Here is a 22,159-nt window from a genome sequence, read left to right on the forward strand (position 1 = left end):
TCCCAGTTCTTCACATTCGTGTCTCGAATTGATATTTCCAAACAGACAGCACAGAGAAAAACCCAACAATGTCGGCGGAACTGAAGCATTTCCAGCAGTCTTAAAAAACGGACCAAGCCACGGGAACCAAACACCGAAGCCAAGCCAACGTTTTCGGTACGGTACATTGACGTCTATTAGCGCAGTGCATCTCATACACGAGTCCGGATAATGTGATTCACACTTATTAGGACCAAACACATCGTGACGACATTGTCGCTTAAACTACAACACTTGGATTCAATTAATATGACTACTCCGTTTGTCGTGACATGCTGCCATCATGTCGTGCAGAGGGACTGTCGTAGTACCCTCTTAAAGTAGTGCACCTCTTGTACAATTCCAACGAGCAAGGCTTGAAATCGCTCTGACATCCAGAGACATACTCTGCCGAGATAATATGCCAACAGCCACCCTAAGGAAACGGATCAAGCCTCGGGAAACGAAGACTGAAGCAAGGCCAGCGTTTTCGGTACGGTACATATACGTCTGTTAGCGTAGTGCACCTCACACACGAGTCCGGATAATGCGATTCACACCCTTAGAACTGAACACGTCGTGCTGACAATGTCGATGGAACTGCAAGACTTCGGTCCGATGAATAAGACTCATGCATTGCCGTGAGATGCTGCAATCATGTCGTGCAGAGGGGCTGTCGTAGCACCCTCTTAAAGTAGTGCACCTCTTGTACAATTGCAACGAGCAAGGCTTGAAATCGCTCTGACATCCAGAGACATACTCTGCCGAGATATTATGCCAACAGCCACCCTAAGGAAACGGATCAAGCCCCGGGAAACGAGGACTGAAGCAAGGCCAGCGTTTCAGTACGGTACATATACGTCTATTAGCGTAGTGCACCTTACACACGAGTCCGGATCATGCGATTCACACTTATTAGGACCAAACACATCTTGCTGACGATGTCGGTGGATATGCCAGACCACGGTCCGATGAATAAGACTCATGCATTGCCGTCAGATGTTGCCATCATTGGCGGACGGACTGCAGTAGCACCCTCTTCAAGTAGTACACCTCTGGTATAATTCCAATTGGCGGGACCTAAAAACCGCTTTGACATCCAAAGACACACTCTACCGAGATAATATGCCAATAAAAATCCCAAGGATACGGACCAAGCCTTGGAACCGAAGACTGAAGCTAGGCCAGCTTTTTCGGTACGGCACATATGCGTCTATTAGCGCAGTGCACCTCATGCACGAGTCCGGATCAGGCGATTCACACTTATGGAAATTAAACACATCGTGCTGACAATGACGGTGGAACTGCGAAACTTCGGTCCGATGAATAAGACTGATGCATTGCCGTGAGATGCTGCCGTCATGTGCGGACAGGCTGTAGTAGCAGCCTCTTAAAGTAGTACACCTCTTGTATAATTCCGATTGGCGAGACCTAAAAACCACTCTGAAAGGCAAAGACACATCCCGCCGAGATAACATCCCGACACGAACCCTGAGGAACAAAGCCAAGCCCCGGGAACCGAGGACCGAAACAAAGGCAACGGTTTAGGTACGGTACATATACGTTTAGTCGTGCGGTGCACCTGAAACAAGAGCCCCTACAACGCGATTCACACTAAACACATTGTGCCGACAATGTCGGTTGAGCTGCAATACTTTGATTCAATGAATAAGACTCATGCACTGTCGTGGGATGTCACCATCATGTGCGGACAGACTGTAGTAGCACCTTAAAGTAGTGCGCCTCTTGCATAATTCGTTGACGAGACCTAAAAACCGCTTTGTCATCCAAAGACACACTGTACCGAAATAACGTGTCAACAGCAATTCTAAGGGAACGGACCAAGCCCCGAAAACCGAAGACCGGAGCGAGGCCAACGTTTTCGGTACGGAACATATATATTTATAAGCGCAGCGTACCTTATACCATCGTCAGCAAGATGTGTTTAGTCCTAATAAGTGTGAATCGCATGATCCGGACTCGTGTGTGAGGTGCACTACGCTAACGGACGTATATGTACCGTACCGAAAACGCTGGCCTTGCTTCAGTCTTCGTTTCCCGGGGCTTGGTCCGTTTGCTTAGCGTGGCTGTTGGCATATTATCTCGGCAGAGTACGTCTTTGGATGTCAGAGTGGTTTCTAGGTCTCGCCAATTGGAATTATACAAGAGGTGTACTACTTGAAGAGGGTGCTACTGCAGTCCGTCCGCCAATGATGGCAACATCTGACGGCAATGCATGGGTCTTATTCATCGGACCGAAGTCTTGCATATCCACCGACATCATCAGCAAGATGTGTTTGGTCCTAATAAGTGTGAATCGCATGATCCGGACTCGTGTATGAGGTGCACTACGATAACAGACGTATATGTACCGTACCGAAAACGTTGGCCTTGCTTCAGTCTTCGTTTCCCGGGGCTTGGTCCGTTTTCTTAGGGTGGCTGTTGGCATATCATCTCGGCAGAGTATGTCTCTGGATGTCAGAGCGATTTCCGGCCTTGCTCGTTGGAATTGTACAAGAGGTGCACTACTTTAAGAGGGTGCTACGACAGTCCCTCTGCACGACATGATGGCATCTCACGGCAATGCATGAGTCTTATTCATCGGACCGACGTCTTGCATTTCCATTGACATTGTCAGCACGACGTGTTTAGTTCTAATAAGTGTGAATCGCATTGTCCGAACTCGTGCGTGAGGTGCACTACGCTAACAGACGTATATGTACCGTACCAAAAACGCTGGCCTTGCTTCAGCCTTCGTTTCCCGGGGCTTGGTCCGTTTGCTTAGGGTGGCTGTTGGCATATTATCTCGGCAGAGTACGTCTTTGGATGTCAGAGCGGTTTCTAGGTCTCGCCAATTGGAATTATACAAGAGGTGTACTACTTGAAGAGTGTGCTACTGCGGTCCGTCCGCCAATGACGGCAACATCTGACGATAATGCATGAGTCTTATTCATCGGACCAAAGTCTTTCATATCCACCGACATCGTCAGCAAGATGTGCTTAGTCCTAATAAGTGTGAATCGCATGATCCGGACTCGCGTGAGGTGCACTACGCTAACAGACGTATATGTACCGTACCGAAGACGCTGGCCTTGCTTCAGTCTTCGTTTCCCGGGGCTTGGTCCGTTTGCTTAGCGTGGCTGTTGGCATATTATCTCGGCAGAGAACGTCTTTGGATGTCAGAGTGGTTTCTAGGTCTCGCCAATTGGAATTATACAAGAGGTGTACTACTTGAAGAGGGTGCTACTGCAGTCCGTCCGCCAATGATGGCAACATCTGACGGCAATGCATGAGTCTTATTCATCGGACCGTGGTCTGGCATATCCACCGACATCGTCAGCAAGATGTGTTTGGTCCTATTAAGTGTGAATCGCATGATCCGGACTCGTGTATAAGGTGCACTACGCTAATAGACGTATATGTACCGTACCGAAAACGCTGGCCTTGCTTCAGTCCTCGTTTCCCGGGGCGTGATCCGTTTCCTTAGGGTGGCTGTTGGCATAATATCTCGGCAGAGTATGTCTCTTGATGTCAGAGCGATTTGGAGCCTTGCTCGTTGGAATTGTGCAAGAGGTGCACTACTTTAAGAGGGTGCTACGACAGTCCCTCTGCACGACATGATTGCAGCATCTCACGGCAATGCATGAGTCTTATTCATCGGACCGAAGTCTTGCAGTTCCATCGACATTGTCAGCACGACGTGTTCAGTTCTAAAGGTGTGAATTGCATTATCCGGACTCGTGTGTGAGGTGCACTACGCCAACAGACGTATATGTACCGTACCGAAAACGCTGGCCTTGCTTCAGTCTTCGTTTCCCGAGGCTTGATCCGTTTCCTTAGGGTGGCTGTTGGCATATTATCTCGGCAGAGTATGTCTCTAGATGTCAGAGCGATTTCAAGCCTTGCTCGTTGGAATTGTACAGGAGGTGCACTACTTTAAGAGGGTACTACGACAGTCCCTCTGCACATGATTGCAGCATGTCACGGCAACGGGGTAGTGATATTAATTGAACCCAAGTGTAGTTTAAGCGACAATGTCGACACGATGTGCTTGGTCCTAATAAGTATGAATCACGTTATCCGGACTCGTGTATGAGATGCACTGCGCTAATAGACGTCAATGTACCGCACCGAAAACGTTGGCTTGGCTTCGGTGTTTGGTTCCCGTGGCTTGGTCCGTTTTTTAAGACTGCTGGAAAGCTTCAGCTCCGCCGACATTGTTGGGTTTTTCTCTGTGCTGTCTGTTTGGAAACATCAATTCGAGACACGAATGTGAAGAACTGGGATGCTTTTCTTGATTGCTCGAATGTACGTAATTTGGTGCTTATATTGCCCTTTTAGTACATGCTATAAATCGTCAGCTGTCTGCGTGTTAAAAATCATATGACCTGTTTGTGGCAGAAATTATTATATTATCAGATGGTTATTTCTTGAAGATGATAGGCAATCATGCAAGCATTGTGAGTAGCAGCGGTCGAAACGATGTAGTGAATGATGTTAATTGCCTGCTCATTACTTTTGGTGCTAAAGATGTTTGGATTGTATGATTTCAAAGTCGGGCAATCCTGCTAACGCGAGCTGCTTGAGCCCGTGCCGCACTGCGCGTAAAACGCTCGCGGTGGAGATTTTTCTTCTTCTAAAAAAGGTGAAGTACTTGAAGAAAACCATGTTTTCAACCTTGTAACATACAGATGAAAACCATTCCTGAGATCATGTTATGTGTTGGGCTTGTAAGTGGCAATGGTGCAGCCTGCAATATTGTCATGATAAGAACAAAATTACATGACACCCGGTGATACGAAAGAATCACGGCAAAGCCTGTCCCAACAAAATGATAGCAGCACACACAGCATATCTATCACATGCACATCATATACACATCAGGGTGTGTGTGCATCACCTTTCAATGTATGTAACGAAAACTTGTTCTGTTTGGCAAAACCTTACAAACACGTGGAATGACTTCCACAAAATGAGCAAGAATTGTCCTTAAGGTGGGAAGCCATTAAGGTAACAGCAGCTGCACGTACCCACCGAAGGCACCGTACCCACCGTACCCACTAGCACGTGCAGTTGCACCTGCACACCCTCTTCTTGGCTCCCTAAAGCAGTTCAACGCTGGTGTAAGGTGAGTGGGAAGCGATAACTGCAAACGAACAGCACACCAACCACCGTCCTTCCAGACGGAACAGAACCCTTAATAATCGCGTGCACAACTGTGCGATCACGGGCATTGGGCAATCCCTCTCGGTAGACAGTGATGTTATTGCACCGTGATACGTAAATGGCGCTAAAGATACCAAACACCTGTGAAGCAAAACATAGGTAAATTCAAACTTTATGCATTCTTCTCACCAGTAACATAATTCTACAACAATACATACTTACAGGAGGCGGGTAACGCACAGAAATGGCCAGTGCAGCGGTGTAGTTTTTTATTCAGTTGAGGGGCATCAACCTCCTCAACTTGAGCTTAAGTGCCCCCAGTTTTGGAAGAAAGTGAGCCAAACGTGGGAAGAAGCCTGTTTGTTGACATATTTGGGGCAGGCCGTGAAATTTTTTACTGTTCAGCCCGCCTCCCCCCCCCCCCCTCTTCCTCATTTCGTGAAATTGCGACCCTGGGCACAGGAGCATGTTTTTTTCTCAGGTCCTAAGGGCCACGAAGGGTCCTTGGCGATCAGCGATTATCAGAGTACCTAAAGGGTCGACCGGAAGTCATCCGCGTGCCCGGTGTCTTAAATGTCAGTCAAAGGGCCTGTTGCGCCGGTTGGGGAACACGCTGAGTCATCGGGCCCCTTTTCAGTCAGATTTCCGTGGCTCCGTAGCAGCCTAGATCCAGGGGCTCCTTTCCCAAACAGCGACAGGACTGGGGCTCGCAATTGTCACCGAAGGCCCCTTGCACTGGTCAGGGCTCCTGCAACAACCAGGGTCCTCCGTGTCTGTCAGAGACCCACACCGCCTAAATAGGGTTTATCTGTCGCCAGGGGGCCCTGAGTTGGCCAGGAACACATTTTCTGAACAGGAGCAGGACGCGACCCTGAATGTCAGAAGGGCCTCTTGCGTTGGTAGTGGCTTTGGGATTAAGAAAGAAGATAGAAATGACCATGGAAATATTTACAGTGAGACGATGGAATGGTCCTGTTTACTCAGGGACACGGTAAACCAAACTGTGGTGGCTGTGCCAGTTTTGGTGCCCTTTGTTCGCTCTAGAGATCCAGGGGTGTCAATTTTTGTAAATTATTGGGGGGGGGGGCCGAACCGAAAGCCCGACGACCTACCGCCTCTCATTTTTTTCTCACCGAATTTGCCCCTTTATTTTGATTAAAGCCATATATGTTTTTAATCTCTGTATGATTTATAAATCTCTTTAATTTAAACAGCATAGAAGTCACGCAGGGTTGGATGCAGCGAGCAAGCAGCCACTGCAGGCCCGCGTTTTTTTCTGATTGGCACGTGAAGGCTTTTTAGAGGCTACCTTAGCGCACCGATGGCGCTTTTCTATGGCGGCCATGGGACATGGCCGCCATAGAAAAGCATTTTGGCATTGCATTGGCATTGGACATTGGCAAAGCATTTTGGCATGCATTTGGCAAAATGCAAAAGCATTTTGGCAAAAGCGTTCTATGGCAAACATTTTGGTTGTGGGGGACAGGGGCGGGGTTAGCCGTGAAGGACTCAGGCCATCTCCATATTCCAGGGCCTTTTACTTTAACCTCACAAACCATTGCGTGTCTCATGGCACTAGGTACGTGAAGTTTATTGCATCGTTTATCCGCTCAGGTATTATGATTTGTATCTCGTGGTGAGAGCAACAACGACATTTTGTTACGAGAGCGGTGCGAGACACCACTACGCAGGAAGATCAAAGAAGATAGTCCTTGTGTTAGGATCATCTTTTGCCGACCTTTCTTTATAGCACTCCAGCCAAAAGCATTGAGGGGCCAAGCCAACATTGGGAGGTTCAACGCAACATTGGGGGGGCCAGGGCCCTCGCAAAAGAATGCAAATCGACACCTGTGAAGGCATCATTTTACGTCAGCGAGACGAAAAATGATGCGTCAATCAAAACTACTACGTCGATCCAGGGCCAGGTGCCCCGGTCAGAGGGCCTCCCGCGGGAGGGACGGGACCGATGCATGATGTATCCCCCTGAGGGCTTCCGGATCGACCAGGAGACCGGGCTCATGTGTCGCCAGAATGGCAGACGGTAGGCACCCCGAGCTGGGGCGGAGGGCCTTCAAACCCTGACCGCGAAAGATGATGTTCTGTAGTGTTCTCTACACGAGGTCACATGCTCGGGAAAGGTAAGGAGTCTCCTATATGTGCAATAGGGTGGATCGAAACGTGGCGAACAAACTGTATGGACATGACCAATACATGTTTGACTGCAGACGTCTATGCTCGTTTAAATCGAGTAGTCAAAAATCTGCATCAATTTTGAGTATGCGCGCTCGCGACCTTTACAAGCAAAAGCACCGGTATCCGGGATTGCGAACTCCCTCCACCTGTGCGCCCCTCGGGCGTGAGTGAACGGTCACTTGTCTTGGTTAAGCGTTTTAAAATCCATTTTTATACCTCAAGAACTAAACTGGGTGTGTATCTCACTTGTGTAATTCCGAGGTTTAATTCCTGAACGTCGGTGTTACCGAATAAAATTAGGTGCAAAAGTGTGATGGTTTTCTGAGTCAGACGGGGCTGATGTGTTGGGCAAAACCTCGAAATCAGAATATTCTGCTTGTTTCGGCAAAATGAAACAAGAAAGCTTAGTTCGCTGGCCAAAAATCGCTGCCGTGGTGGTCCAAACTTATTCGACATTGCTGCTGATTTGTTTTATACCGTTTGCTTTGGCCGCAAGTATCGTGGTTACGGACCCTGACGTCGGTCAGAGCGGTGTTTCAAGTTGAAGGGCGCAATGCAGTAAAGTGAGTATGGAGTTTGGTGGACCCAAAACTGTGAAGAGGCCCCGATTCTAAAGAGATTGAAACAACCTTCGGTGAATGGACTACGTAAAAATAAGACAAAACATCGAGGATCACCGTATGTTTGTGTGGGGTCACTGGACGCTGAACAAATCTAAACGACCAGGGGTCAAGAGGCAGAAAATTGTCCCGAGGCTGCCCAGGTTCAGAGACTGTAAACGAACCCGAGAATGGAAAGGGCCATTAAGAACGCCAAATTGTCGGTATCGACTGCTCAGTTGGTTAACACGCGCCCGAGTGACCGGCTAGATACCCTTCGCCCGGGTGGGGGTCAATTTGACTCCCCTGAGATCTCGGAAACTAAGAAAGCTAGAAACACCAAATTGATAAGGTGTGCTGATCTGTACGTGAACTCACTTAGGTCAAAGTTTTAGGTTCCTAGGTTATGACCTTCGGGCCAAATAAAGTCAAACAAGGTCAAATTCCACAATGGTCTCAAAAGTGTCCCCGTAACATAGATAACCGTTTCTAAGCAAAAGTTCATATACTCAGTTAATGTCAGTGTCCTTGTTTGACCTTTTGAAGGTCATTGTAACCAAAATGATAAAAGACCGCCCTGGGTTTAGCATTGGAATAAGCGAGAAAGGCTACGCCAGGCAGTGTGTTCATAAAAAATGTTGCCCTGGGTCGTTTTAGGTCAATGACCTATGCTGACCTTTAAGAAGTCCATGGAAGATGTAGAATGCGGTTCCTGCTATCAATAAACTCGAAATGAGCACCAGAAGCTATGTCATACAGCAGGCCCTAGAGTAATAAAGCAGGTTGGTTTTGGCCTTGGTTTGACCTTTATACCCGACCTTAGGTGAACGTAATTTGCTCATTCAATATTTGTGTTGCCTGAGAAAGCATCTCAGAGATGTATGGCTTCGTCTAACACTCTGTTGTTACATCAGATTGAACGATTCCCTACAAATTGTCTTCGCTGAAGCCATGGGCTGGCTTTGACCTGCCATACGTCAGCGACCTTGCAAGGTACATATAAATTGTTTAATGCCAAGCGATCCGCTATTCAATTGTCTACAGCTACGTAAAATTTGGCGGGGTTGCGCCGCGCCGTTCGAAAACCATTCTGGAAAAACCTTCGGGGGGTCAATTTGACCCCCACTCGAAGGCGTGTTAACGCGCCTAACTTTCGAGTCAACCAGTTGTAACAGGGGGGGGGGGGGGGGGGGGGCGCGGGTTGAGCCGTGTTAGACGCTCGCTTTTATAAAGGTCAGATGACGTTAGAGAGTAGGACAAATTGTAATATGCATTGTGGTACGTTAAACTTTTGCCAGAAATCCTCTGTTATTGACCGGAAAATTCCCTATTGGGTGGTGAGTTTGGGGCTCACGCAACAAACGCTGCTTAGGGAGTGCGCTTATTTTAAAAGTCCAGTTAATAAAAAGGTAATGAATCGAACTTGGAAAAACGCTGGTAGCCTTTTCATCGATGAATGGGCTCTTTCAGGTTGTAGCTCTAATGGCTCTAAACATGGGGCGGACAATGAAAGCCAATGTGGTCAAAGATCCGCAACAAGGTGAAAAGCGGCAGACAACAAAGAATCGCAAAACGCTCAAGCTCCAGGAATATTAGAGACGCCGAATCGCTTAAGTCATTCCTAAAAGTCAAGAGGTCCAGAGCATTTCAGATCATTTTAGACTTAAGCTAACGAGGCACGAGAAACCTGGTCTGGTCTGACCTCTCGGACCTCTGGCTGGCCACTCTTTCACTGAGAAAGCGTCTTGTGGCAAAAGCGTCTGGGCGACTCAAAGCGACTTTGCCCAACGCCCACGCGCAAACATGAAAGAATGCTCCGGTATCAGCAACTTAGATGTCAACAGTATTGCTGTGTCAAACCTATACACCTCTGTAACACGAACGGCAAGCAGAAGAAAAGTTTTTGACGTGTTGCTGACAAGACAAGTTGAAGACAAGTTTATGCAGTAGCATTTCCCGGCGCGACAAGAAATTCTACCGGTGTTTTGCACCATCTGGCATCAGCCTGTGTAGCTTCGCCACCGGCAGTCAGCCCACATGTACGCACATGGGCAAGAGTTGCAGGGAACTTCCGGAAACGACGTCTGGGCTAATTCACTGTCAACGATTGAGATTCTCTTATCATCTTTTTGATCGGTGGAGGTTAAGGCTTAAGGCTAACCTCTTTAGAATAGCATAAGTTAAAATATGTTCTATGAATCATTGAGTCATACGCCATTGTCATGTCCATGCTATCTGGGCTACCACGCCCTCTACTCATCTGCGAAACACGTTTATTTGCCTGCAGCAACAAAGACAGCACGGCTTTATTTCTGCTAAAACACAACAACGCAACTACTTAAAATAAGATATTACGTAACTAAAAGAAACAACTCCTAGTTATGCCTTTCCAGAGCATGGGCTGAGGTTAACGGTGTCGGAAAATGGGAGGCTCTTCCTGCGACGCCTACGCGCTTGAAGCGGCCTGGGCCGCCGCGTATGCCGGGGCGCCGTAGAAGAGATCGCAGGCAGTGGCGCTGTCAGACTTTTTACTAGGCTGGGGGATACAAAACGGGTTGCAACGCGGAAAAAGGGTGTACAGATCCAAATTCCCCACCAATCTAACTATATTTCCGAATGATTTCGGAAGCGTCCCAGTGTTAAGTCGATTAGGAAAGTTGCGCTCCCGCTCCACTGCCCGTAGCGACGCCTGTGATCTCAGTGTAAACATATCGCATGAACACAAGAGTGAGGCGGGCCAAAGAACGGCTACAACTTGCTGCGCATCAAGCCGCGGCCCTGGCCTGCCAGCGTGCGCCGCTTGCCCATCTCGCTCATCAGCCCATCCATCAACGCCTGCGGCAGGGCCGGCAAATGTGCGTTGGCCGACACGCTGGCGGCCGGCACGGAGGGCGCCGGGAACTGGGTCAGCAGTTCCTCCACTACAGCAATCTCCAGGCGCAGGTCCTCTTCGGCCATCAGCCGGTGGTTGCCGCGCTTCTTCAGGTAGAGGCGCACGTCCTCGTGCGGAACGGCGTCCAGCAGCTGGAGGCAGTTCTCCCAGTGGATGGATTGGTCCTGTGGAGATGGGAGAGGGCGCGGTAAGACACGTTGTTGCATCATACGCGACGTAGGTGATTGCTGGGTCGGAAGAAATACATAACAGTCCGGTCGGGGTCCGGTTATCTGCAGCCGCTTTCTCATTTGATTCGGCAGCCGCGGAGACATCATTTCCCACTCATTCATAGCTGCACATGATCGAGACGTGCGTAAGACGTGCAAGGGTGACGGCTGTGTGTTCTGCTTCTTGACCGATTCCAGCGATCTACCACAGCGCCACGCCGCTACCAGCAACTGGCCGAGCACGCCGGCAGGGATGCGCCTGATCACCACAGCGATCTACCACAGCGCCACGCCGCTACCAGCAACTGGCCGAGCACGCCGGCAGGGATGCGCCTGATCACCTCAGCGATCTACCACAGCGCTACGCCGCTACCAGCAACTGGCCGAGCGCGCCGGCAGGGATGCGCCTGATCACCTCAGCGATCTACCACAGCGCCACGCTGCTACCAGCAACTGGCCGAGCACGCCGGCAGGGATGCGCCTGATCACCTGCATAGCGTGGATGATGCGGACTGGACACTTGACGTCGAGCGGCTCTTTCATGTTGATGCGGAACTCCTTCATCTCCGCCAGGAAGCGCTTCGAGGCAGTGACCTCCACACCCCAGTTGCTGCCGAATCGTATGGTTTCGCCTGCCCTCACGCGATCAGCCGTCTGCAAAGCGCCACGTGCCCATGGTCAGAGCGTAATGCATGATATGTAACGCACGGGGCAGCGGAACCGGCCATGTGTGCCTTCGTCGCTGAGAGGGGATATATGATTTGATAGTGGATGAACTTTTCAGGTAAGAAATGTCTCGTATCTGCAGCAGATGCTAACTGTACTACACTACAACAACAACAAAAAGATAAACGTCCGATATTATCTTCACAGCTGGCCACCATCTAAAAATGTCAACGGCTTCCATGACACGCGACCAGCGTACCTCTTTGTCCAGTGCTTGCAGGAGCCGTTCAAACAGGTCGTCGTCTAGGCCGTGGTTGACGGCGGGCGCTAGCATCACCATGCTGTGGACGCGCCCTGGGTACTTGGCCGCCAGCAGGAGCGACATCCACGCTGTGAAGGACGTCAACGGTTGGACGGAAGTCATGATAAGCACATGGTGCATCACACCTGAGGTCATGTCATCTACAGGCATAGCTGGTCCTCTGTGGTGAGTCTCAGGCGTCATGCCGAATGGGCTATCCAGGTGGAGAGAACAGCAACGGCATTCATATGAGTACAGAACAACTTAATGAATGTAAACTATGTGCACCTTCTTTATATGGCGCTTTCTAAAAACGTGACTTAACTGTGTAACATTGCTGAAATTGTTGACAGCCTCCTCAAAATGCAAAACTTAGCATATTGTTTCCATCGTTCAGCCCATGAATGACGTCATCGTGCCAGCCGCCGGCCGCCTGCAGCTGCGCCGGACAGTGCCCCCACTGACCTCCGTTACTCGGGCCGACCAGTATCTGCGGTCCGTCCGTCAGATGCTCCACCACATAGCAGGCGTCCTCGTACCACTCGGTGAACGACACCTCCGAGTCAGTACGCGACTCGCCTATGCCCTCCGGGTCGTACCTGTGGGTTGAAGATACCGCCGGTAAAGGCGAAAGGCTATTGTTTGTGGTGTGGATTATCATGTAGATTTGTAAGAGGGCGGAATGCAATGCTTTGCAGCTCTGAAGCTAGGAACAAAGGGCATTGGGGCACTCAGATAAAATGCCGCTAAGATACGCGCTGGAGGCAGATGGGAAATACCCCACCTTGCAACGCTGGAAGGGAGCAAGCAAAACGCGGCGGTATGACTTGTGAAGTGGGGCACAAGTGTACTTTGTGTGTCACGTAACAGGTGCTTATCTATGAGTGTCAAGCACGTCACAAGTGCACCAGAATGGTGTGTTTGTCTTGTTAGATTGACCGCAATACATCACGACCTTTCGCGATGAAGCTACGCTATTTTGACGACGGAATATAGATTTGGAACAAAACTGCAAAATTTTTGAACGACGGTGGAGTTTTGATGAAGTGACGAAACGATGTTCAGCCTGCTCCTAGTATCAGGCACCACTTACTTTATGAACGAGTATCCGTTCTTTAGGCAGTACTCCTCAAGAACGTTGGCTTTGGCAATATACATCCTGGAGAAGTAGCCGGGCACGTAAATGATGCCCGGCCGCTTCGTGCCTTCGATCTTGCAGTAGGCCAGACGGCGGAAGCCACTTCTGCGCTTGGACTTGCCCAAGTTGGCGAACTGGGTCTCTACCAGGTTATGTTTGCGGAAGCAGCTGGGTAACTTCATCTCGTTGTTCGCCGTTGGCAGCGGCATGACCCCTGAGGTGGCGGTGGTTGTTTCATACACCCATTGTTTTGGGGGGCGGGGGGGGGGGTAGACTGGGCGCCCAAATATGTTGAGCCATATCACTCTACTCATCCCATGATTGAAACAGATAGTCACACTTCACTGTGGCTTTTTTGCGAAGGCTTACCTCAGGAATGCCAGGGCGTGTTGGTGTGTTGTATCGGCGTCGGCGGCAGCAGTGTTAGGCAGCGAATCCTGCGATGGTCCGAGCTGAAGCCCGTCCGCTGCTGCAGCACCGCGCACCTGTTTGAGCTGCGACCCGTGACCTCGTCCAGGCGGCTTTATACACGGCTCCGTCAGCTATCTTATCACGCTGAGAGCGGTGGCAGATCAGCGATTTGGCGTCGATGGTGGCCCTCCTTGGCCAATGCATAGTGCCCTTGGGCTCCCCCACTTCTCTCAAGAGGATGGTTCCATGATAATCAAGCTTGTGGACGCCTGCAGTCGTAATCGCACAACAACAGTGTAGGGTACACGCGCCTTACAAGATGTCCGGTAGATTTTCCCGAGAGTGGCTGCAATCAAGCTCGTTGTCGCACTCTTTTCGTGGCCGATATCAAACCGCTGAGAGAGCGGTAAACAGAGATAGGTATGAAGTCAAGGACAGTGCATTGCTTATACCACATGGTATCTTTGCCTGTTGATCGCGTTTGTTGTAAGCAGGCGCAAAACGTGTCTTTTCTACCACCGCCGGAATTTGGAACATTCTGAATTATCACCTGAGGTGAAATATATCAGAAACCTTTGCAAATTAACTTTAAATATGATAACCCCCACTAGACAAAGGTAAAGAAAATGTAACGCGTCATAACACATCGAACCTTTTTGATTAGCGCGTTTCGCACTAAAATATCGTTTGCTAGCCATGTCAAAAGTCCTGGTGGTGGGGACAAAAGTTTTAAGGCACGAGTGGCCGGAGTAGCGGGTTAAGGCCGATGAGCACGACGGTTTTGTATGGTTGGTTTGTATGGTATGGTTTGTATGGTTGTATGGCACCCATTAGCAACCACCCTCCACCGCATTGTTATCAGATTGCAAACCTTTTTTATTGTTGCAAGCTACGTTATCTAAGATGAGAGCTGATGTACTGTTTCATATCACAGTTATGGTCTGCGTCTATAACTTCAGTGTCTGAAATGGAGTTTCATAGCTTTCCATAACTCCCAAAATTCAGATTTCTAAACCTCAGATTTATAAAGGAGTGTCCGCGTACCCAGCACTGAAGTGTGTGCATGCTCGGCTCAGGAGTGTCTGCGTACCCAGCACTGAAGTGGGTGCATGCTCGGTACGTTCGGCACTGGAGTGGCCACGTGTCCGGCACAGGAGAGGCGGTGTTCCCAGCCCTTGGTAAATGTTAATCCCCTACAATGTTGTCCTGAAATCAATTCAGCACAGGATCATGTCCATGAATCATGGTGATGATCTATTAATATAGAATGCAACATACCATTTAAAGAAGTGGCAATCACCCTATAAAATAGCAAGCTTAACCCTCGCTCTGGAAGGGGGTATCCTCCCTAATACTTTTCAGGATTCCCTACCGGTGTGTCGTGCAACCGTGCCAAAACCTCTGGCAGCCTCTGAGCATCTACTGCGCGTATTTTGGCCCAAAAACTTGTCTCTAGCATTCCTGATTTTTGAGAGGCGTTGTTTTTTAGGAACACTGCGCGGCAATCAAAGGATGGCGCAGGAGGCAGTGATGCTTGGATGCATGGAGTGTCCAATTCGCTCTGAAAGTGATGATAATGTTAAGTGGCTTCTCTAATAGTGCTCTAACTTGCTTGCAGATTAAGTAAACCTATAAGACTGTGTGCCATTTCAGGAACGACCTACTTCTGTTTGAAAGGTGCCCGGCTGAAAAAAGCGTTTTTTCTGTCTCGACGTAGGTCCTTTCCAGCCAAAGGCAAACTCTTGCTGGGTTCGAGACGACTCTTCTCTGAGCCTAACATGGCGCCTGTCGGACCCAAGATGGGCCCTCTTCGCTTCTTTGTTTATAACTAAGCGAGTTACTTACATATATCCGAAGGCCCCTTCCGGGCTAACCAAAATTTCAGATGGGCAGCAAATAGTTTCGCCACACTTGAAAAGATGCGAAGGCAGTTAATCCCACGTTTCCCTCTACTCCCTAAAAACGCCGCCTCTTTATTTGAATGACATGGAATGAGCCAGCTCCCCCTCCCCCCCCCATCTCTCAGTAAAATTTCATAAAGAAGACCCTGCAATAGCTATTTGCATTTATTGCCCTAACCCAGCCCAATGGAAACACATGCAGAGTTTTCCCATTATGTATTTAATTTCGGCTGATCAGCCTGGATCAGGTCTGCCGACAGTCTCGCTCTAGGCAGAGCTCTTCATATCACGCCCGACCGACTCGAAGGTGCCCGCCAGGCTGCGGCCCTAATAAATACATGGCGTGGTTGTCCCTGTGCCGACGACTGCAGCTGGCGGTCGAAAGACCCGAACGTGTTCTCCTCATCAGCTGCACCTGGCCGTGTGATCAAAGTTGCCCGGGCCGAACTGTGCAGAACACAACCACGAAATGCTCTAACGGGCTCATCCAGTCTGTATTTTCTTCGAAATTGCTCGAGTCGCTGTAATGTCACAAGAAATATTGGTGCCAACCGTGTGCAACGTCCCAAATCTTACGACGCCTCAGAAGGGCCAATTAGAACGCTGCGGAATGACCCAAGGATGAGATGTGGGTAGCTGCTGTGTGCATAAAAGCCCTGATAAAACGACTATCAGTTATTTCATTTCTTGTCATAAAGTGAAATTTGTAGTTATGACACGTTATATGTGATTACAAACTTCAACTCTCGCTCTGATTTGCCGTTTTTCATGACGCGGGGGGGGGGCTGGGAAAGAGGGGGTTCATGTGATTCCCGAGCGTTTCCAAAGCAATAAAAATAGAGCTCACAAGAAAACACTAGCGGATTGGTCTTCACGAGATTCCGAGATCGGAACTAGTTTTATAATGTTAGGAAATAATTAAGGTGATAACGGCAATTCATAGGCCAGTTTTCCAGAAAATCAAACTTTTTGACTTTACAATATCATACCCACAAGAAGCATGCCCCATGTGGTGTATGTGATGTGATGAGTACATTTATGTATGTTTTTATGTGTTTTAAGTACACATTTATAATATGTAGCCCCTTGAATGTAACAATGTCGGCATGCCGGCGTGCTCCGCGGCACCGCCGGTTGCCGCCCACTGACCGCGCCGGCAGGGACCGTCGTGCAGTGTTCCTAAAAAACCGCCTCTTCTCCGAAACCAGAAAAGCTAGAAGCCCGCTGGGCTGCCGAAAATTTGGGTGTGATTGCACAATATGCCGGAGAGGTAGCCTTAAAAACCATCGGGGGGGGGGGGGGGGGAGCTGCATCACCCTCCCCCTCCCCATCAGGGCGAGTGTTCAGGTTTCTGTCAGAGCCAAAATGCAAACGTTAGCCTGAAGAAGTGTTTCTGCCCGTGGAATTCGAACCCATAAACATCTTATCACGAATGCGGCATCATCTCACTGTGCCACGCTGCCCGTCATGACTGGTACCGAATTCGAGAAGTCTGGCGGCGTGCTATGTAAGTAAATTTTATCGCTTGAAAAATCTTTAGATTCTGGGCATTGGGTGACAAAATGACATGTAGGATGACCATGGACAATAAAGCAAGACTCCCTACTAACCGGTCACCAAAAATGAATTTAAAATAACCAGAATGCACAATTCTACCAGACTGGTGTTCCTTGGCTGGGAAACGATCTGCCAGATCGTTCCCCGGCCAAGGACTGGCCTGGGGACGAACCTGGGGCGAAGGCCTGGCCCTCAAAGGACGGCCAAAGAGGCTCGTCGCGCCTGTCGGAGGTCACCGGGACTTAAAAGGCGTCTACGTAGGTCCGAGACCACCAATGCTGAGCAGTTGGCTCTGAGTTGGTTTGGTCCCTGAGGTCCCGGTTGCGAAGCAGGGACAAGGCCTGTGTTCGCAATCGTTACTGAAGTCCTCCTGCGTTGGCCGGAGCCCCCAAAACAAGATGGCTCCTTGTGTCAAGGCACAGGGTGCTTTATGGGGAGGTTGTGTCGGCGAGAGCCTCCTAGTCCGTTGAGACCCTCTTGTCTGCCATAGAATGGAGATACGAGAAATTTTGATGGAACAGTCAACAATGGCCAGGGGAGGATCCAGAGGGGGACGGGAGCGGGACGGGATCATGCTATCTCCTTGGGCCCCGAAGGGGGCCATTGGCTTCAAGGGGCCCATAGCCGGGCGAATAAGTGCAGATTTTAACAACAACAGCAACAAAAAAAACCGGCAAAATTGAACACCTCTGGATTTCCAAGCCACCAGGAATAGCTGCAAGCGAAAGTGAAGGGTCCACGAGGCGTAACAAATATTCAGTCATTGAAAAAGTTGTGAATTGGGAATTCTAAGCCTCATTACGCTGCCTAGGGGCCCTATGCTGTTTCCGGGGGACCTATACGCCCACTTGCAGGGTCATTCCGATCGCTAAGAAGCCTTCCACATTGCCCTTGGTTTCTTTGTACTTGCTCGGAGGGCCCTGTGTTGTTGTTGAGCCCTTCCTGCTAGTGTGCCAGGGCACTCTTGTCAACCAAGGGCTCTTCCACGGATTCTTTCCATTCACCAGAAAGGCTCTGTGGAATATAGCCGGGGCCCCATATCTTATCTTGCCGGAGAACTTTCGGTTGCTCATGGGGTGGGTCTTTTACGTGGACCTCAGTTAGCCTACCGACGCACTCGCGATATGCTCAGCGGCACTCTTCATTGGTCTAGGGCGTTTCCAATTCTCTGTCACTTGCTTAGGGCCCCACACTCTTGTCGGGGGCCCATCTGATAGCCTACTTGGGCACACTCGGTCGTTCGGGGACCCTCCACACTGGATCGTGGGCACTTCTTATCTGAATTGGGGGGGGGGGGGGGGGGACCTACGCTCTTGTGGGGCCTATCTGATAACTTGCTCTGGCACATTCGATCGTTCGAGGCACTCTTCACTGGGTCTTAGGCACGTCCGTTTTGAATGGGGGCCCCGCACACTTGTCGGCCCCTCCCTCTGTTCGCATCCTTTGCCACAATGTACTATTCGGGGGCGCTGCACATTGTGTCTTAGTGATTAAAGTAAGAGGCCTTGCGCTCCTATCGGGGACATTCGATAACCTGCTCGGGTACATTCTATCGTTCGGGGGCGCTGCACACTGGATAATGGATGCTTCTTATTTGAAAGAAGGGCCTTATGTTTTTGTCGGGGCCCCTCCTGATTAGATGCCCGCACCCATTCGATCGTTGGGACCTCTACATCTGGTTTTGGATACTTCCTATTTGACTGGAGGTCCCTCCGCTCTTTTCGGGGCCCCATCTGTTAACCTGCTCTGGCGCGCTCGATTATTCGGGGCCCTCTACGTCATGCCGTGGGTATTTCATATTCGAACGGAAGGCCCTACGCTCTTGGCGGTGGCCCCATTTGTTAAATTACTCGGGCACACCCAATTATTCGGGGACCCTCCACATTGTGTACCATGTACTATCTGAATGGAGGGCTCCGCCCACTTGTCGGGAACCCATCTGTTCGCCTCCTCGGTCACGCTGGAGCGTTCGGGACCGCTGTATATTAGGCCTTGGTGTTTGAATTCGGACCCCTACACTTCTGTCGGGGCCATCTGATAATCCGCTCGGGCACACTCGATCAGTCGGGGGCCCCCTACATTGGGTCTTGGGTACTTCCTATTAAAACGGAGGGCCTTACGCTCTTGACGGGGACCCCATGTGTAAACCTGCTATGGCACACTCGATCATTCGGAGGCCCCCTACATTGGGTCTTGGGTGCTTCCTATTTGAATGAAGGTTCTTGTTCTACGTTCTTGTTGGGAGCCCTATCTGTTCACCTGCTCGAGCACACTCGATCATTCGAAGGCCCCTAACATTGGCCCTTGGGTGCTTCCCATTTCAATGGAGGGCCCTACGCTCTTGATTGGGGCCTTATATGTCAACCTGCCCGGACACACTCGATCGTTGGGAGCCCTACACATTGTGTCGTGAGTATTTCTTGTTTGAATGGATGACCTTGTGTTCTTGACAGACCCCATCCATTACGCTGCTCGAGCCGGTGGCGGATGCAGAGGATGACTGAAGGCACGGGACCATGCCCTACGGACAATGCCGAGAGGACCTAAAGGCTCCGAAGGGACCCATAACCGACCGAACGGACGCAGTTTTCTAAGAACAAGCACAACCGAACTGGACGCCTTTGGGGCTACAGACGACCAAGAACAATTGCTAGTAAAAGTAAAAGTTCATAAGCAAACGAAGTTCATTCTTCGTTGGTTGAGAAGGCACTGCTTGGAGGAAATATTGGGGCTCATTACGCTGTCTAAATGCATTACGATGGTGATTGCCCTGGCCCTAGATGTCCATTTGCCAGGTCAATCTGATCGCTACGGAGCTTTCCACGTTTCCCTTGACCTCTTTGCATTTTCTGGTAGGGTTTAACTCTGTCGTTGGGAAGCTATCTGATTCCATGCCTGGACACTCTTGGTCGTTGCAGGATTTCCTCCACGGATTCTTCCCATTCGCCCGAAAGGCTCTATACGCCAGCTCCGGGGCCCCACGTGCCAGGATACACTCAGTTGCTCAGGGGCCCTTCATATTAGTCTCGGTTTTTCGACTTCCTTGGAGGGCTTTGCGCTGTTGCTGGGGCGCTTATAAGGTAAGGTACCGAGACACTCGATGCTCAGGGGTCCTCTACTTTGATCAAGGGCTCTTTCCCTTTGATCTTATTTGCGGAGGACTCTACTCCCATCGAGGTTCGTTTTGTTAGCCTGGCCGTGCACTCTTGATAGCACAAGGGCATTAACTCATGGTCTTGGATAGCTGCTTTTGCTCAGAGGGTACTGTGCTCTGTCCGGAACCTCATATGTCAGCCTGCCGGGGCACTACCGATTGTTTAGGGGCGCTACGATCGTCACGTTAGCCTTGGGTTCTTTTTTCTTGCTCTGAAGACCCTATACTTATTGACGGGGGCCATTTTGTTGGACTCCTGCGACACCCATGATCTCTCAGGTTCCCTACCTGTTAGTCTCGGTGCCGTTGCCTTAGAGCAGCAGTCGGATGTGCGCCGATGAACTTTTACGCGCGATTGTCGAACGTAATTTACGTGCTGCCGACGTCGTATGTGTCATTTCGATTGGCTTTTGAGTGTGGGACACTTATTATACTAGTGCATTACGTTCTTGACGTATTTGGATGCCACGATATTTTGTGCTATTTTATAAAAAAGCAAATATTCCGCATTTGTCATCAGCCATCAGATGATTACATCGTCCAGCTGGCTAGCCGTAGAAAAACTGGGAATGAAATCCGCGCTTGGTTTTGCTGATTGTCACCAGCCAACTCGAGTTCATTTTGCCTGTTGTTTCGAAATGTTTAGCCTCAAAATTACAGGATTTAACAGAATTTGTAAGACATAAATGAACTTCTATGTACTTGCATATGTAGCACACCTAGCTTTATAGGACTGCGCACAGTAAGGTAGGTTCCGTGTATATATATATATATTATATATATATATATATATATACACGGAACCAACATATATATATACAGATATAGATATATATTTATATATATATATATATATATATATATCATCTATATATGTTCGATCTAGATTCGTCCTAGATGTAGATATATGTCAGATCGAGCGAGCTTAGATATCGCGAGAGAGCGCGCGAGCGCGGCGCGCGCGGCGCGAGCGAGAGAGCGCGAGCGGCGCGACGAGCGCGCGCAGCGACGCGCGGCGCCGCAGCGCGCGCGAGAGCGCGCGCGAGCGCGCGAGCGCGCGCAGGCGACGAGCGCGCGCGCGACGCGCGAGCGACGCGCGCGCGCGCGGCGAGCGGCAGCCGGCGCGCCGCGCGCGCTCGCTCTCTCGCGCATCGTCGCTGCGCTGCGAGGCTCTTATATCTTTCTCTCTATCTCATCCTTCTCTCTCTATATATATATATAAATGCTATTTGTCTTAAAAAGTACTGACCGGAATGCAAGGACATTTTTGGAGCGGGCCCAAGCTCTAGGGGGCCCCACAATGTTGCGTGCCCCCCTTGACGAAATCCTGGATCCGCCCCTGTCAATGAGACAATAGAAGGGTCTGACCAGTCACGGACTCTAGTGCCGAACAGGGGCTCTTCAGGGCCCCTGAATTTAGTTTATGTTGGTGACTGTCTATGCCCTTCCACCCGTAATGGGATGTTTAAGTCCTGATGTCTGGTCGGTTTACTATGCCGGATTTTAACTGGTATCCATGGTAATAACTCAGCCTTCTAGTGCTAAATCGGCCGTTTCGTCATGCAACTTGAGTTGATGACAATGATGGATATTTTGGTGATGGAATTGGCCATTCTTGTTGTCCAATTAATTTTATTCCATACAGTTATCTTATGTGCGATGATAACATCACATAAATCAACCTGTTGGAAGCCAATATGTTATCTTACAGAATTGCGGCAAATCCCGACACTGCATATGAATCATGGGCTCCAACGATCCTATTTCGTCCCGAACGGTCGAACCCCAAATGACTTGAAAGTTTTGGGTAAATCCTTCGCAGAATGAAATCCCGACACAGCGGGACGGCCTGGACCAATAAAATCCTATTTTTGGCAGTGGCGGTTGTTTCCATGGCAACCAGTCGCGAGACTTCGAATTGCTGGGCTGACGGCCGTTTGATTCCGACATCTG

At 49.8% G+C, this 22,159-nt stretch overlaps 1 protein-coding gene across 1 annotated transcript; it reads right to left on the minus strand.

Annotated features, from left to right (window-relative positions):
• Positions 1-10,283: 10,283 nt before the first annotated feature.
• Positions 10,284-13,636, minus strand: LOC119103717 (mycophenolic acid acyl-glucuronide esterase, mitochondrial). Its single transcript, XM_037227349.1, has 6 exons — positions 13,553-13,636; positions 13,139-13,397; positions 12,511-12,644; positions 12,004-12,134; positions 11,568-11,732; positions 10,284-11,033 (listed from the first exon to the last, which is right to left on the minus strand). The coding sequence occupies exons 2-6, from the start codon at positions 13,390-13,392 to the stop codon at positions 10,725-10,727; spliced, it is 993 nt and encodes a 330-aa protein (XP_037083244.1). The 5' UTR covers positions 13,393-13,397; positions 13,553-13,636; the 3' UTR covers positions 10,284-10,724.
• Between the last annotated feature and the right edge of the window lie 8,523 nt (positions 13,637-22,159).

Source organism: Pollicipes pollicipes, unplaced genomic scaffold, assembly GCF_011947565.3.
Source record: "Pollicipes pollicipes isolate AB1234 unplaced genomic scaffold, Ppol_2.1 Scaffold_5724;HRSCAF=6776_pilon_pilon_pilon, whole genome shotgun sequence".
Classification (NCBI taxonomy): Eukaryota; Metazoa; Arthropoda; class Thecostraca; order Pollicipedomorpha; family Pollicipedidae; genus Pollicipes; species Pollicipes pollicipes.